The sequence below is a fragment of the Lutra lutra genome, chromosome 10 (assembly GCF_902655055.1).
Source record: "Lutra lutra chromosome 10, mLutLut1.2, whole genome shotgun sequence".
Classification (NCBI taxonomy): Eukaryota; Metazoa; Chordata; class Mammalia; order Carnivora; family Mustelidae; genus Lutra; species Lutra lutra.
Window position 1 is genome coordinate 102,487,844 of NC_062287.1, and position 13,756 is coordinate 102,501,599.

The 13,756-nt window shown below is 43.2% G+C and overlaps 1 protein-coding gene across 1 annotated transcript; it reads right to left on the reverse strand.

Annotated features, from left to right (window-relative positions):
- Positions 1-961: 961 nt before the first annotated feature.
- LOC125078806 (olfactory receptor 5B21) lies at positions 962-1,915 on the reverse strand. Its single transcript, XM_047691998.1, has one exon. It carries the CDS (start codon positions 1,910-1,912, stop codon positions 962-964), a length of 951 nt encoding a protein of 316 aa, XP_047547954.1. The 5' UTR covers positions 1,913-1,915.
- Between the last annotated feature and the right edge of the window lie 11,841 nt (positions 1,916-13,756).

The window sequence follows — 13,756 nt, forward strand, 5'->3', positions numbered from 1 at the left end:
CTCCAAACCTTCCACAAGCTTTGGTAATTATGTTAGACAAAGGCCAAAAGCATGGAACAGAGTGCAAGCTCTCTAAAGAAAGATACATTGTTGATTTGGGTTAAAGTTTAAACAATTTATCTACTGAAACTGTTGCATACAAAGGTGGCTTATTGTTTTCTATCAAAGTTGTCCCAAAACATTAATAGAAAGAGCTGAAATACACAAAGGTACTCAACCAATGGGTGAGCAGGAATGTGGGCTGGCAGTTTTGAAGGATTGAAGAGGCATCTGACTCTGGGAGCAGTGCCCTGTCCTTCGAGTTAAAACCTTCTAGAGTCATTATTGAAAATACTAAAACATCTTTTATCTGCATTAGAAACTTTAACTTTCAAACACATGGACCAAAGATGGAAACCATAATGCTGTGCATTTCAACTGATAAGTGTTATATGATGAAGATGTGATCCTGAACACAAATTTTTTTTTAAAGATTTTATTTATTTATTTGTCAGAGAGAGAGAGGGAGAGAAAGCAAGCACAGGCAGACAGAATGGCAGGCAGAGGCAGAGGGAGAAGCAGGCTCCCTGATGAGCAAGGAGCCCGATGTGGGACTCGATCCCAGGACGCTGGGATCATGACCTGAGCCGAAGGCAGCTGCTTAACCAACTGAGCCACCCAGGCGTCCCCTGAACACAAATTTTAATAGTAATTGGAAATTTCTTCCAATTAAAAATAGGGAGGGGAAATTCAGGGGATTCAGTTTATGCTTTGATTTTTTGCTTTGAGTCATATCAAGAAACTACTGCAAGAAGGTTTTTAAATATCCAATGTCATTATTCACTAAACATAAGATTATCTCCCTGAGTGAGACATTTCCAAGTGCTGCTTTCGTGATTTCTCCAAGTAGCAGAAGTAACCACACCTCAGAAGTTGTGATGGCGTTGAGGTCTGGGGGAAGGTTTATTCCTCCATCACCTGCCTACTTCCTACTCATACTTACCAACTGGGGATTAAGTTTGTTGAGTACTTTCCAGAGAGCATTTTTTACTTCTTTGTTCCTCAGGCTGTAGATCAAGGGGTTCAGCATGGGGATCACCACTGAGTAAAACACAGAAGCGATTTTGTCAGTGTCCATGGACTGGCTGGAGCTGGGCTGTAGGTACATGAAGATGATAGTTCCATAGAAGATGGTTACAGCAGTGAGGTGGGAGGCACAGGTGGAAAAGGCTTTCTTCTGTCCTTCAGCAGAATGCATCCTTTGAATGGCAATGTAGATGAAGAGATAAGAGATGAGGATGACCAGGAGGGTGAAAAAGACATTGAAGCCCACGACACAGAAGACAGCCAAGTTGCTGATGCGTGTGTTGGAACATGAGAGAGCCAAGAGTGGAGGAATGTCGCAGAAAAAATGATTAATCTCATGAGAAGCACAGAACGAGAGTCTAAAGGTGTTTGCTGTGTGAATGGAAGCATTGAGGAAGCCACAGATGTAGGAGCCCACAGTCAGGAGGGCACACACACCTGCTGTCATGGTGGTGGTGTAATGAAGAGGCTGGCATACGGCTGCATGGCGGTCATAGGCCATGCAGGCCAGGAGGTAGCACTCGACAGTGGCAAAACCCACAAAGAAGAAGAACTGGGCAGCACAGCCATTGTAGGAGATGACTTTGTTCCCTGACTGCAGGGCAGTCACCGTTTTAGGAGCTACAGCTGATGAGTAACCCAGGTCTACGAAGGAAAGGTTACCGAGGAAGAAATACATCGGGGTGTGGAGGTGGGGGTCAGAGTGGATGATCACCATCATCCCCCCATTCCCAACCAGAGTGATGAGGTAGATGAACAAAAATATCAGGAGGAGGGGGACCTGCAGATTAGGGTCTTCTGTTAACCCCAAGAGGATGAACTCTGTAGCTTCTGTGCTATTTTCCATTGAGGTCAACTTGAATTTCATCTGATGATTAAAGGAGAGTCCATGAAAATGGCAAGAAAGTGTAGGCTGGATAATGGGATGGTATGAAAATATTAAACCAGTATGTGTTGACAATGTAAAAGGCACATGCAAAACCCTTCCATTATATTATAGCTTTGAACCCTATGAGGTAGGTGCTGCTATACCCATTTTACAGATGAGACAGTTAAGGCTTGAGGAGCTTAATATTGACCAAAATAACCTAACCAGCAGGGGTCAAAATCAAAGGTCCTGAATCCAAAGTCCCATACATTTAGAGCTTGAATTATCCTGACTGCTTACATCATATAAAACAAATTATGAGAAGTCCAGTAGCATAGTTTTTAAGATTTTATTTATTCCATTTTTAAAAATCAAAAAGAGAGGGGCACCTGGTTGGCTCAGTCAGTTAAGCATCTACTCTTGGTATTGGCTCAGGTCAAGATCTCAGTGTCCTGGGATTGAGCCAAGCCCTGCATCTTCAAGGCTCCCCACTCAGAGAGGAGTCTGCCTCCCCTTCCCCTCTCCCTCTGCTCCTACCCCACCTCGCACACCCTCTGTCTCTCTAAAATAAACAAATAAAAATCTTTTTCAAAAAGTCAAAAAGAGAATAGTAAGAAGTAAAAAATATAAATCCCTCATTTCTCATCTTCTTATTCCACTCCCAAGAATATAGCCTCCAAGGAGATTTCCTAACATTTTCCATGCACGTATAACTAAATGGTACTAATCACAGAAATCACAGCACTGGCTCACTCTATGCAGGCTTTACTCACAGTGAACTCATTTAATTCTTCAGGTTTGATCCTATTATTTTCCTCACTTTACACAAGGAGAAACTGCATAATGATAACACCCCACTCACTTGATTCCGGTTTTTCACCTTTATAAACAGTGCTCCAAGATAGAGCATTTTTCTCTCTTAGATTATTTCCAGTTTGCAGTATATTTTATGTTTGCTCTCCCTTTTCTGGCTACTTTCTGCTCTTAATATCTAGTAGCTTTTAGATGGGACTGAGGAGCTATTATAGTAATAGTAGTAACTATTGTCCAAAGTCACATAACTAATAAGTGTTGGAAGCAGAATGAAAATCTGGGTCTGCCTGATGTTAAGTCCAGAGGTGTTAATCACAACCTTTAATGTCTTTCTGATTTTATTCTTCAACAGCAATTCAATTGATATTTACATACTTATGTGGAGATATGGATGTCCTCACCTCCTGTCAGAAATCACAAATTTTTATTATTAACTCAGGAAACAACAGATGTTAGTGAGGATGCAGAAAAAGGGGAGCCCTCTTACAGTATTGGTGGGAATGCAAGCTGGTGCGGCCACTCTGGAAAACAGTAGGGAGGTTCCTCAGAAAGTTAAAAATAGAACTACCCTATGACTCAGCAATTGTACTACTAGGTGCTTATCCAAAGGATATAAAAATAGTGATTTGAAGGGGCACACACACCCCAAAGCTTATAGCAGCAATGTCCATAATAGCCAAACTATGGAAAGAGCCCAGATGTCCATGGACAGAAATATGGATAAAGAAGATGTGGCCTATATATGCAATGGAATATTACTCAGCTGTCAAAAAGAATGAAATCTCGCCCTATGCAATGACATGGATGGAACTAGAGGGTATTAGGCTAAGCAAAAGAAGTTAGTCAGAGAAAGACAAATGCCATGTGATTTCACTCATGTGGAATTTAAGAAACAAAACAGATGAACGTAGGGGAAGGGAAGGAAAAATAAAGTAAGATAAAAACATAGAGGGAGGCAAGCCATTAGAGACTTTTGACTCTAGGAACAAACTGAGGGTTGCTGGAGAGGAGGCAGGTGGGGAATGTGCTAAATTGGGTGGTGGGCACTAAGGAGGGGACTTGCGATGAGCACTGCGTGTTGTATGTATGTGATGAATCACTAGATTCTACTCCTGAAACTAATACTACACTATATGTGAATTAAATTGAATTTAGATAAATAAAAAAAAAGAAATCTTTGTGATTGAAGCTGGCTACTATTATTAAGTCCTCTCTTCCTGCTCTCTCAAAGCTCAAGAGTTTGGCTTGCTTATCACACAATTAGCTGGGCAACCACCCAGTTCCATGACTTGCTCAAAGCCTCTTGGGAACTTTGTCTTCACAGGCTCTGGCCTACCCAGTCTACTGTGGCCCCTTGGCACACATAGATAAATACTTGATGAATGGGACAGAACATCAACAGCAAAGTATTTAAACATTTTTCATGCTACCTAACTCCACAACAAATTGCTTATTGTTCTCTCATCTATCTGGACCCATGTTTTCTGCCAAAATGTTAGCTTAGACTTGTGGTATGAAAAATATTCAGAAACAACAGTGCAAATGGAGCCAGCAGACCTGGAGAAGGGCTTGTGTCCATGTTCGAATGCACTGTCTCTCTCGCTGTTTTTTATTTTCCCTGAGCATGAGGCCATTTTGCCCTTTTCCTGTCCCTGGAAGTAGAGCAGAGGAAGGGCTCAGACAAGGGAGACAGAGAAAGTATGGAGGAAGGAGAAGAAGGGAGAAACAGGGATGAGAAGGGGGAAATGTCTCAACTGTGCTTGACCTTGGCTTACTTGGAAAGCAGCTGCGGTCATCAGATTGAGGAGTCTTTTTTGTAGGGGGGGAGGTATAGTTAATATACCAGTTTCAGGAGTACACCATAGTAATTCAACAATTCTGTACAATATCCTATGCTCACCATGAGGAGCCTTTCTTACAGCATCAAACAAGGAGACCACCAAGCCTGCCCTATTGGGCGAGGGTTTCACGCACCAGTGCTGTGCTGGTGTCACAAGAACGGGCTCAGCCAGCCAGTGAAACCCTACTAGACACAAACCAGCATCCCTCTTCCACTCCTTACTTTCCAGTGTTTCCCCTTTACAAACAACGTTCCATTGAATACCCCTGCACAGGACTCCTCCTTCCTTTGTTTTTCCTCAGGATAAATCCTACAATTGTATCTTTTTCAGCCTCTTTTGCTTATTGATAGATTCCCATCCTGTAATGTACCAGCTAACTTTCCAAACTGGTGCTCTTTCCATTACATTGATCCAGCCCTTTGATTTTTTTTTTTTCCTCTTGACTTTTGGCATGTGCTTGTTCCCTGTAATTTCACAGTTACAGTATCCTGTCATCTATGATAGGCAATTTCTTGATCTTATGTATTAAAAACTGAGATATGTGATGTCCCCTTGATCACATAATTACTTAATTGCAGTATTTATGCAATGCCCCAGAGCAGGAGTTCTCAACCTGGGCACTATTGACCTTATGGACTGAACAGTTCTTTAGTTGCTGGTGGGAGGAGGTTGCCGGCGGGTGGGAGGACTGTCCTATGAAGTGCTGGACGTTGAGCAGTATCTCTGACCTCTACCCACTGGTTGTGACAACCAACAATGTCTCCAAACACTCCCAAATGTCTCAAATGTTCCCTGGAGGCGGGGGGTGGGGGGAGCAACAATGTCCTCACTTGAGAACCACTCTTCTAGAATTCATAAACTCTATTGATCAGTTCTACATTTAACCACAATTCCATCAGTCACATATACTATACATCTTACAGTGCACACACACACACACACACACACATATAAATGCCTATATCTATGTATAAATATATATACTAAGAAACTAAGACTTGGGGAGATCAAGTGGCTAGTTCAAGGTATGGAGCACCAACTAAATATTGCTGATCTTTGGTGGGGGGGAGACCAGGAAGGGACAACCACTTATTAAGTACTGGGATCCTTTGACTAACAAGAACGTCACCCTCATATCTCATAAACCGACCTCTTCCCCAACCCAAGAGAGGATAAACAACCTGGGAAAAGTCCAAGAATGAAAGGCAGCTGACAGCTTGGATCCTGAATTCTATTCCAAAACACCTTCTCAAAATGTTTGCTTGATCAATTTCCTTGGGTAGAACTGACCCCTCAATTATATTCAATTAAGCTAGAGTTATCACACACTCCCTCTACTGAGCTGTGCCGGATGGCCAACTTCATATGTTAGCAATTAATATTTGAGGCATTTTCTGTGTTCTCAAGATGGACAACCCTTTCCATTATGCATCACAGTCACTGTTGATGAATGTGTCTGGATCCAGAGCAGCAAAGAGAAATCTGAAGGTTTCTTTTGCCCAATGCCATCTCTGCAGGGTTTCAAGGCCAGAATCCAAACCCCATGGTGTTCCTGCCACTGTATTTCTCTTTCTCAAGTCCTGAAAAGGCCTAAAGTAGATATCAGAAGGAGCCTTGAAAGAATAATGATATTTTTAAATATTTGAAGATACTATGGGATAGACCGCTTTATTTAAGAAATAAGAAAATGTGTTGAAAACTGAAAAACATTAAGACTTAAGGAATTTCAGAAGCTTATATCACCAAGATAGAGAGTCTGGAAATAAAAGTTTCATCACAGTTGTTTCTAGAGGGGTTTGAAGACCTACCCCTGACCATCACATCCCATTTGGGGAGTTCCAAAGAAGGTTCTCAATGGAAAAGGACTGGACTGGATTTCACGAAGAAAGAGACAAGGTCTGTCACTGTTCTGTACATCATTATTCTCCATCTAGACTGGTGCCTGGCACATGGTACACTCATATATTTGTTGAATGAATGAATGGACTAGAAGCTCAATAATTGAGTTAGAATAATAGTTTTAGGGGCACCTGGATGGCTCAGTCACTTAGCCTTCGGCTAAGTTCATGATCCCAGGGTCCTGGGATCAAGTACCACATCAGGCTCCCTGCTCAGCCCTTCCTGCTCAGCGGGAAGCCTGCTTCTCCCTTTCCCACTCTCCCTGCTTGTATTCCCTCTCTCGCTGTCTCTCTCTCTGTCAAATAAATAAATAATTTTTTTTTAAAAAAGAATAATAGTTTTATTGTTTACTATCTGGGCAACCATAGGCAAGTCATGTTCCCTCTATCAATGAAGGATTCAGTAAGATCAGCTATGGAAAAATCCAGTCACTATGTGGTCTATGGTGGTTCCTCAATACAAACCAATTAATTCTTTTTCTGTTAAACTGTTTGTCAGTCATACAAACATGGCTTCTGGGTTTTATTAACACCAAATGGTATCTGCATTCTATCTGGCAATGACTAAGTCAGTTCCTGTTTAAGACAAGGTGAGCCAAAATTACCTATGGGAGGCTCACTCCGGCTCCATTTTTTATAAGCTGTGGCAGAGGAGGATAAGAAAATAGAATTGAGTCATTTTTTATACCTACTTCTGAGCCCTTTTCTCCTAAACAAACCCATTATTTTCACTCCCAGCGTGAAGAATGCTGCTTTAGAAAAGGTCAGGGAAAACATACCTGGTTCCTGGGGAATTATGAGATCTCACTTCAGAACTAACTGCCTTCAAGTACCAGACTTTTTGAATATGAAATGGAAAAGCAAAGCTGTTTCGTCTCTGAGAACCTCAGATTTCAAATAGTAAAAGATTTCCTCAGGCTACATGGTAAAAGTGTAAAGGCAGTTGGGCTGGTTTTAGTTTCTTTCCGAACCCAAGTGAGTCATCCCAAACTGGGGGGGGGGGGGACGGGGGCCAAGCAGGAGCTGGCAGTCAGGCAGATTGGGGATCCTCTGGAGGGGTGTTCCCCAAGGTCTCAATCCCAACCCGGGGCTTAGTGTCATGCACACAAGCAATCAAAACACCACTTTCCTGGGGGAATGAAACATTGGCATAAGATGGAAGAGGCTTCAGGCCCAGGGGGAGCCCCAGTTCTTCAAGCACAGGTGAAAATTATTGATCTCAAGTTCCACCAAAAATGTCCTCAAAGGAGCTGGAAGGTCCAACTGTCCCTACTTCAGCCTGCAGATTTCTTGTGGGCACTGGGATTTGGCTCCATCTCCAAGACTAAATGGGGAGAACTTTTTAAATGCCAAATACAGATGGTAAACATCAGAATCCCCGACTTTACCTAAACTCAGCTTGGATTGAAGAATTGAGTTCCGAGGAGCTTTCTTTCAGGAATATTTTTCCCCCCAATCAATCTGGTTTTCAAGAGCTTTCACATGCAGCTTATAGGAAGTGAAGGATTCTATTACAGCACCTCCTGGATTTTCAGATAATTGGTGCTTCCTATGATTCAGGCCGTTGTTACATATGTATGTTTTTCACTGAAAGTTCACACACATCTATAAGAAATGCATTTCCTTTCCAATTTTACAGATATGAAAACTTCTGCCTGGTGTCCAGGCCTTGTTTTCTAATCATGTTTTCTAAGAGAAGGAACCTGGGCTCCTTGGAGAAATGACTGGTTTTTGAACCAGAATATATCAGACAAACCTGGAGGGTCTTACAGTTCCAGTGAGAACATGCTCAAGTCTGTTGGACTCAGAGTCTCTGTGCTTTTACACTATGCTGTACAGCTCCTGTGGGGGTCAGTATGGAAGAGCGGGGATGTTCTCAGAATCTGGGAAAAAGTCCTATTTCTCATAGGGTCTCACAAATGCCTGTTCCAGTAAAGTCGGCTACATCTGCAAAGCTTATTTACTTTTTTTTTTCCATGAAAATTCTTTCATGGAAAAATTTCCTGCTAGAACAGTTAAAAAAATTTTTTTATTAATAGAAAGAAAGAAATGAGAGAAAGAAAGAGGAAGAGAAAGAAAGAAAGAGAAAGACAAAAAGAAAGAAGAAAGAGGGAAAGAAAGAAAGAAAGAAAGAAAGAAAGAAAGAAAGAAAGAAAGAAAGAAAGGAAGGAAGGAAGGAAGGAAGGAAGGAAGGAAGGAAGGAAGGAAGGGAGGGTCCAAATAGGTGGCAAGTTAAGTCAAATTAGACCAAGGAGTTTTTGCACCACTCTTGGAATTATGTAACCTCTAATCTCCTGACCCACACATCCAACTCTGAAGACTAGATGTCCTCCTCATTATTTTATTTGATCAATGCAGCAACCAAGGGGAAAAGAGAGGAAGAGGGAGAGATGGAAAAGATAGAGAAGAAAGAAGAAGAGCAAGAAGGAGGAGGAGATGGAGCCCAACAGGGGGGAGAAGAGGGAGAAAGGGAGGACAAGGAGGACAAGGAGGAAGAGGGGGAGGAAGGGAAAGATGGGGAAGAGGGGGGTGGAGAGAAAGGAGGGAAAGGAGGACAAGAAAGAAGGGGGAGGAAGGGGAGAGTGAGGAGGAGGAGGAAGAGGAGGGAGAGGAAGAGAAAAGGAAGGAGAAGAAATGGAAGAGAAGACAGAAGTGGGGAGGAGGAAAACAGAGAAAACTTCACTTCTAGGACCAAAACTAACAACTGGGACAACCTAGCCAAAACACCTGGCTCTATAAAATAATTTAATATTCTCTTTTATCAGTGTTTAATATTTTTAAAAATTACATAGCTGAAAATGAAGACTATTAACATGGTGAAGTGGAATGGTCCTGGGTAGCGGTGATTGAGAGACCTAGAATGTGCCGCTTACCTCAGATACGTGATCTCTGCGTCTCATCAGCTTCTCACAGCACTGGACGTGCCTTCTTCATTTTCCCTCTGGAAGACCCTTGAGTTCCAGGGAATACTTCGGCTTTGACTTCTCTGGCTCCTTCAACAGTTGGTTTCCTCACAAGTCTAAATAGTGACTTCACATCCAAGTAGTTATACCCTAGGGTTTCAGAAAAATGAAGGGCAAGAAAGGGGCTGATTCTGAGTTGGGGGCTAGTTCAAGCCCAGACCGTGGTGTCTCTCTATCCATCTTTGAGTTAATGCTGCCACCTCGCGACCATTTTATGCCTTCTGTGTGCTGAGCCAACCCTAGTGGTGCTGGATGGGAAGGAAGAGAACTAACTGGTCTTCATTAAGTTAGAATCAAGAAGCTACTAGTCTGGCTAAAAAGTTAATTTCATGGACACAGCATATATCAGCACCTTTGACGAACTCAGAGATCACTGGGTGCATGGTACACAAGACACTGCCGTGTGGGTTCGAATCCCAGCTCTCCCCACTAATGCCTGGAAGGCTCATAAAGTCAGTTAGCCTCTCCATTCGTCGCTTTCTCATTACAGGGTTGTTGTGAGAATTAATTAAGTTAATGGATGCAAAGTACTCAGAATACTAAGCACCGTATAAATGTGTGTTATTTTGGAAACATCTAATTTTCTCCAGGAATAAACAGACTCACAGAGGTGAAGTGATCTGCCTAAAGCCCGAGCTGCTGATTAGCAGCATCAAGGAAACCCAGGGCTCTAAGACTGCAGGCTCATGTGCATCCATTGACTCCACAGGCGTTCCTGAGCCCCACTCAGGTACCAACGTTCTCTGAGGATGACATCTCCCCCTCCTTTACTGAGGGCCCTCTGATGTTAGCTTCTCCTTGGCCACACCTTGATTCCATCCTGTCTCCTTCTGCCTTCCTTGCTTAAAGCTTCATTCCTCTCTTCTCAGGTGGTTCCCGCCACTCACATACTGTTGATCCTGCCTCCACTTCCTTTTGTGAGATCTCACTACATCCATTAATGCCCATTCTCTATGCCCTCCCGTACTCGCTCCCATCTTATTGGTCCACAAACATGCCCAAGTCATCCATCACTTCCCCCAGAACTCTCAAAAGGCTTTCTCCCACCCTAACATACCCAGGGCTATCCCAGGGCCTCTACCATCAAAATTATCAAGGGTTGTCTAACCTCATCTTCCATTCTGTCCTCCCACTGTAGCCTCCACTAACCCACCCCTTCCACTGAAACGATATTCTTTTTTTTTTTAAGATTTTATTTATTTATTTATCTGACACACAGAGAGGGAGGACAAGTAGGCAGAGAGGCAGGCAGAGAGAGAGGAGGGAAGCAGGCTCCCCGCCAAGCAGAGAGCCGGATGCAGTGCTCGATCCCAGGACCCTGAGATCGTGACTTGAGCCGAAGGCAGAGGCTTAACCCACTGAGCCACCCAGGTGCCCTGAAACAATATTCTTAAAGGTCGCTCCAGAGCCCGCTTCACAGACACACATCCAGTGCAGTCATGCAGGGCCCTGTGCTAAGAAGGGCCCCATTCTTGGGGGTTAATGCTCTGCAGCTCCCAGCTCCTGCATGGCCAGCCCCTCCCCCCACCCCCGCCAACCCCCTGCTGCTTCCCACTCTCTTCAATCCACCATGTTCAAAACCATGATGGCTCACCTGCTACCAAAAAGATAATGGACAGCCTCTGCCACCTGACATTCAAAGCAAACTAGACCCAACCAACCTTTCCAGCTTGATTCATAACTACTGTGTATTCTACCTTTTATCCTCACAAACCCCAAATTGGCTACCACAGCGTGTGGCCCAAAGGTGATCCTCAATAGACAGTTTCCTTTCTCCACCTCCCAGCACATTTCCACCTTTGCCTTACTTCGTGCTTTTCCCTCAGGTTGAGATGTTCAGTTTTCTCTCTTTCACTTACAGGTTCAAATTAAAGCCATCTCCACCATGAACTTTTTCTCTGCGATGGTGGAAAATCTGTGTGGCCTTCTATTTATAACACTTCCTCAAAGTGCCTTATAATATTCAGTTCTGTACATTTTCTTTCTCCTTTTGTTTCCTTACCCAGAAGTCAGACAGTCCCCAACTTATGATGGCTCAATTTATGATTTTTTTTTTTACTTCATGACCATGTGAAAGTGATACACGTTCAGTTGAAGGTGTACTTCGAATTTGAAATGTTAATCTTTTCCCGGGGCCAGTGATATGCACTACAATCCTCTCTCAGGATGTGGGGTTGGGGCAGAAAGTTGCAGCTCCCGGTCAGCCCTGCCATCACAAGTGTCAACCACCAATACACCCACAACCATTCTCTACCCACACAACCCTCCCATCTTCCACTCTCAGTACAGAATTCAACACATTACATGAGAGCAGCAACACTTTTATTATAAGGTAGGCTTTGTGTAAGATGATTGGCTCAACTTGGGGCTAAAGTCTGAGCACAGGTAAGGGAGGCTAGGCGAAGCGGTGATCTTTGGTAGGTTCAGTGTATTTCATACATTTACTATATTTTCAACTTAAGATGGGTTTATCCAGACATAACCCTACTGTAAGTCAAGGAAGTTTTCTGCTTTCACTTCTCCCATCCCACGTCTCTGTGTCTTTCACAACCTTTTCGTTAGAGAAGAAATTATCCTGTGTGGACAAGTTCATATTAGGACTGAATGTGCCACCAAGAGAATGTAAGCTCCCTGAGAAGAGAGAGTCTGTCTTACTCTTCTTAGGCTACCTTCTGGAACCTAGAACAGTGCCTAGACAGTGTGGGCCTACTGAATTATGTAAATCCCATTGGATTCTCTGTTTAGTAAATTGGATAAGAGATCTAGACACAGAAATGTCACTTGAGGAGCTCACTTATGAAAAATGTATTTGTGGGGCGCCTGGGTGGCTCAGTGGTTAAAGCCTCTGCCTTCGGCTCAGGTCATGATCCCAGGGTCCTGGGATCGAGCCTCACATCGGGCTCTCTGCTCAGCAGGGAACCTGCCTCCTCCTCCTCTCTCTCTCTGCCTGCCTCTGTGCCTACTTGTGATCTGTCAAATAAATAAAAATCTTTAAAAAAAAAAAAGAAAAAGAAAAATGTATTTGTTCTTAACTCACCAAACATGGTAGTTTTTTAAAAGGACTGTGTGATTCTCATTAGGAATAAAAATAGAAAGGGGCGGGGCGCCTGGGTGGCTCAGTGGGTTAAAGCCTCTGCTTTCTGCTCGGGTCATGATCTGAGGGTTCTGGGATGGAGCCCCACATCGGGCTCTCTGCTCCGCAGGGAGCCTACTTCCTCTTCTCTCTCTGCCTGCCTCTCTGCCTACTTGTAATCTTTGTCTGTCAAATAAATAAATAAAATCTTTAAAAAAAAATAGAAAGGGGCACCTGGCTGGCTCAGTAGGTAAAGAATGAGACTCTTGATCTCAGGGTCACAAGTTCAAGCCCCACATTAGACATGGACCCTACTTTAAAAAGGGGGGGAAGGATAAAAATGGAAAATTATCTCTTTGTAAGTTTGTAAACCTTGAAGGCTTTTTTGTTAGTGAAAAATAAAAAGGAACAGTGTAAATTGGTACTGTGAAATATATTTCCCATCTTTGAAAAGGAAAGCAACCTCCAGCCTCTGTATCACAGCACATTTGCATATATAAGCACATAGAAGATGGGCCGTCTTCATTCCTAAGGATAATGCTCTCATCTGGGATCTTGCCTCCACCTCATCTGTCTCCTTCAGAACCTGATTTAATCAAATTTTCATCCTAAGTCTTCACAACCATCTTAATCTTCACCTTAAGCTCCAGCATCCCCATGGCCACAATCCCCATCCTCTCAGCACACAAACATCCAGGAAACACTTCTCCACTCCGGTTACCCTCACAGCTTCTTCTCTAATGCAACTTTCTCTTCCATAAAACATCTCAAAAGAGATGTTCGTGTTCACGGAATGATTGAACAAATGGTCAAAACTCAAGCGATGCCACAGGAGGTAACAGAATGAGTGGGCAGCAGAGCTGGATGGAAACCCACACCCGAAGGCAAGACCCACATCCCAAGGTCGTCCTCAGCGAACCATGACTTCTTGTGTTAACTCAAAGAAAACAGGATTACCACACAAGCAGAAATCATTATATCCTGTATGTATGTTGGTCAAGACCACAGAGGCCAACAGGAATATCATTTCAAAGATTGGTCACCAAGATGCAGCTGAGATCACTCTTCGGCAAAAAACCTCTTAGGGTGGTCATGGGGAAAAGGGAGCAGTTCTTTTGGAAAAGAATGAATTTTCATCCCTCAGAGCAGAAAGTGAGAAAATAAAACGGGAACTGCATCTGTTAAAGGAATAAGTAGTGGATAAAGCAATGAAAATCTGAACGGATTTGAGTGCA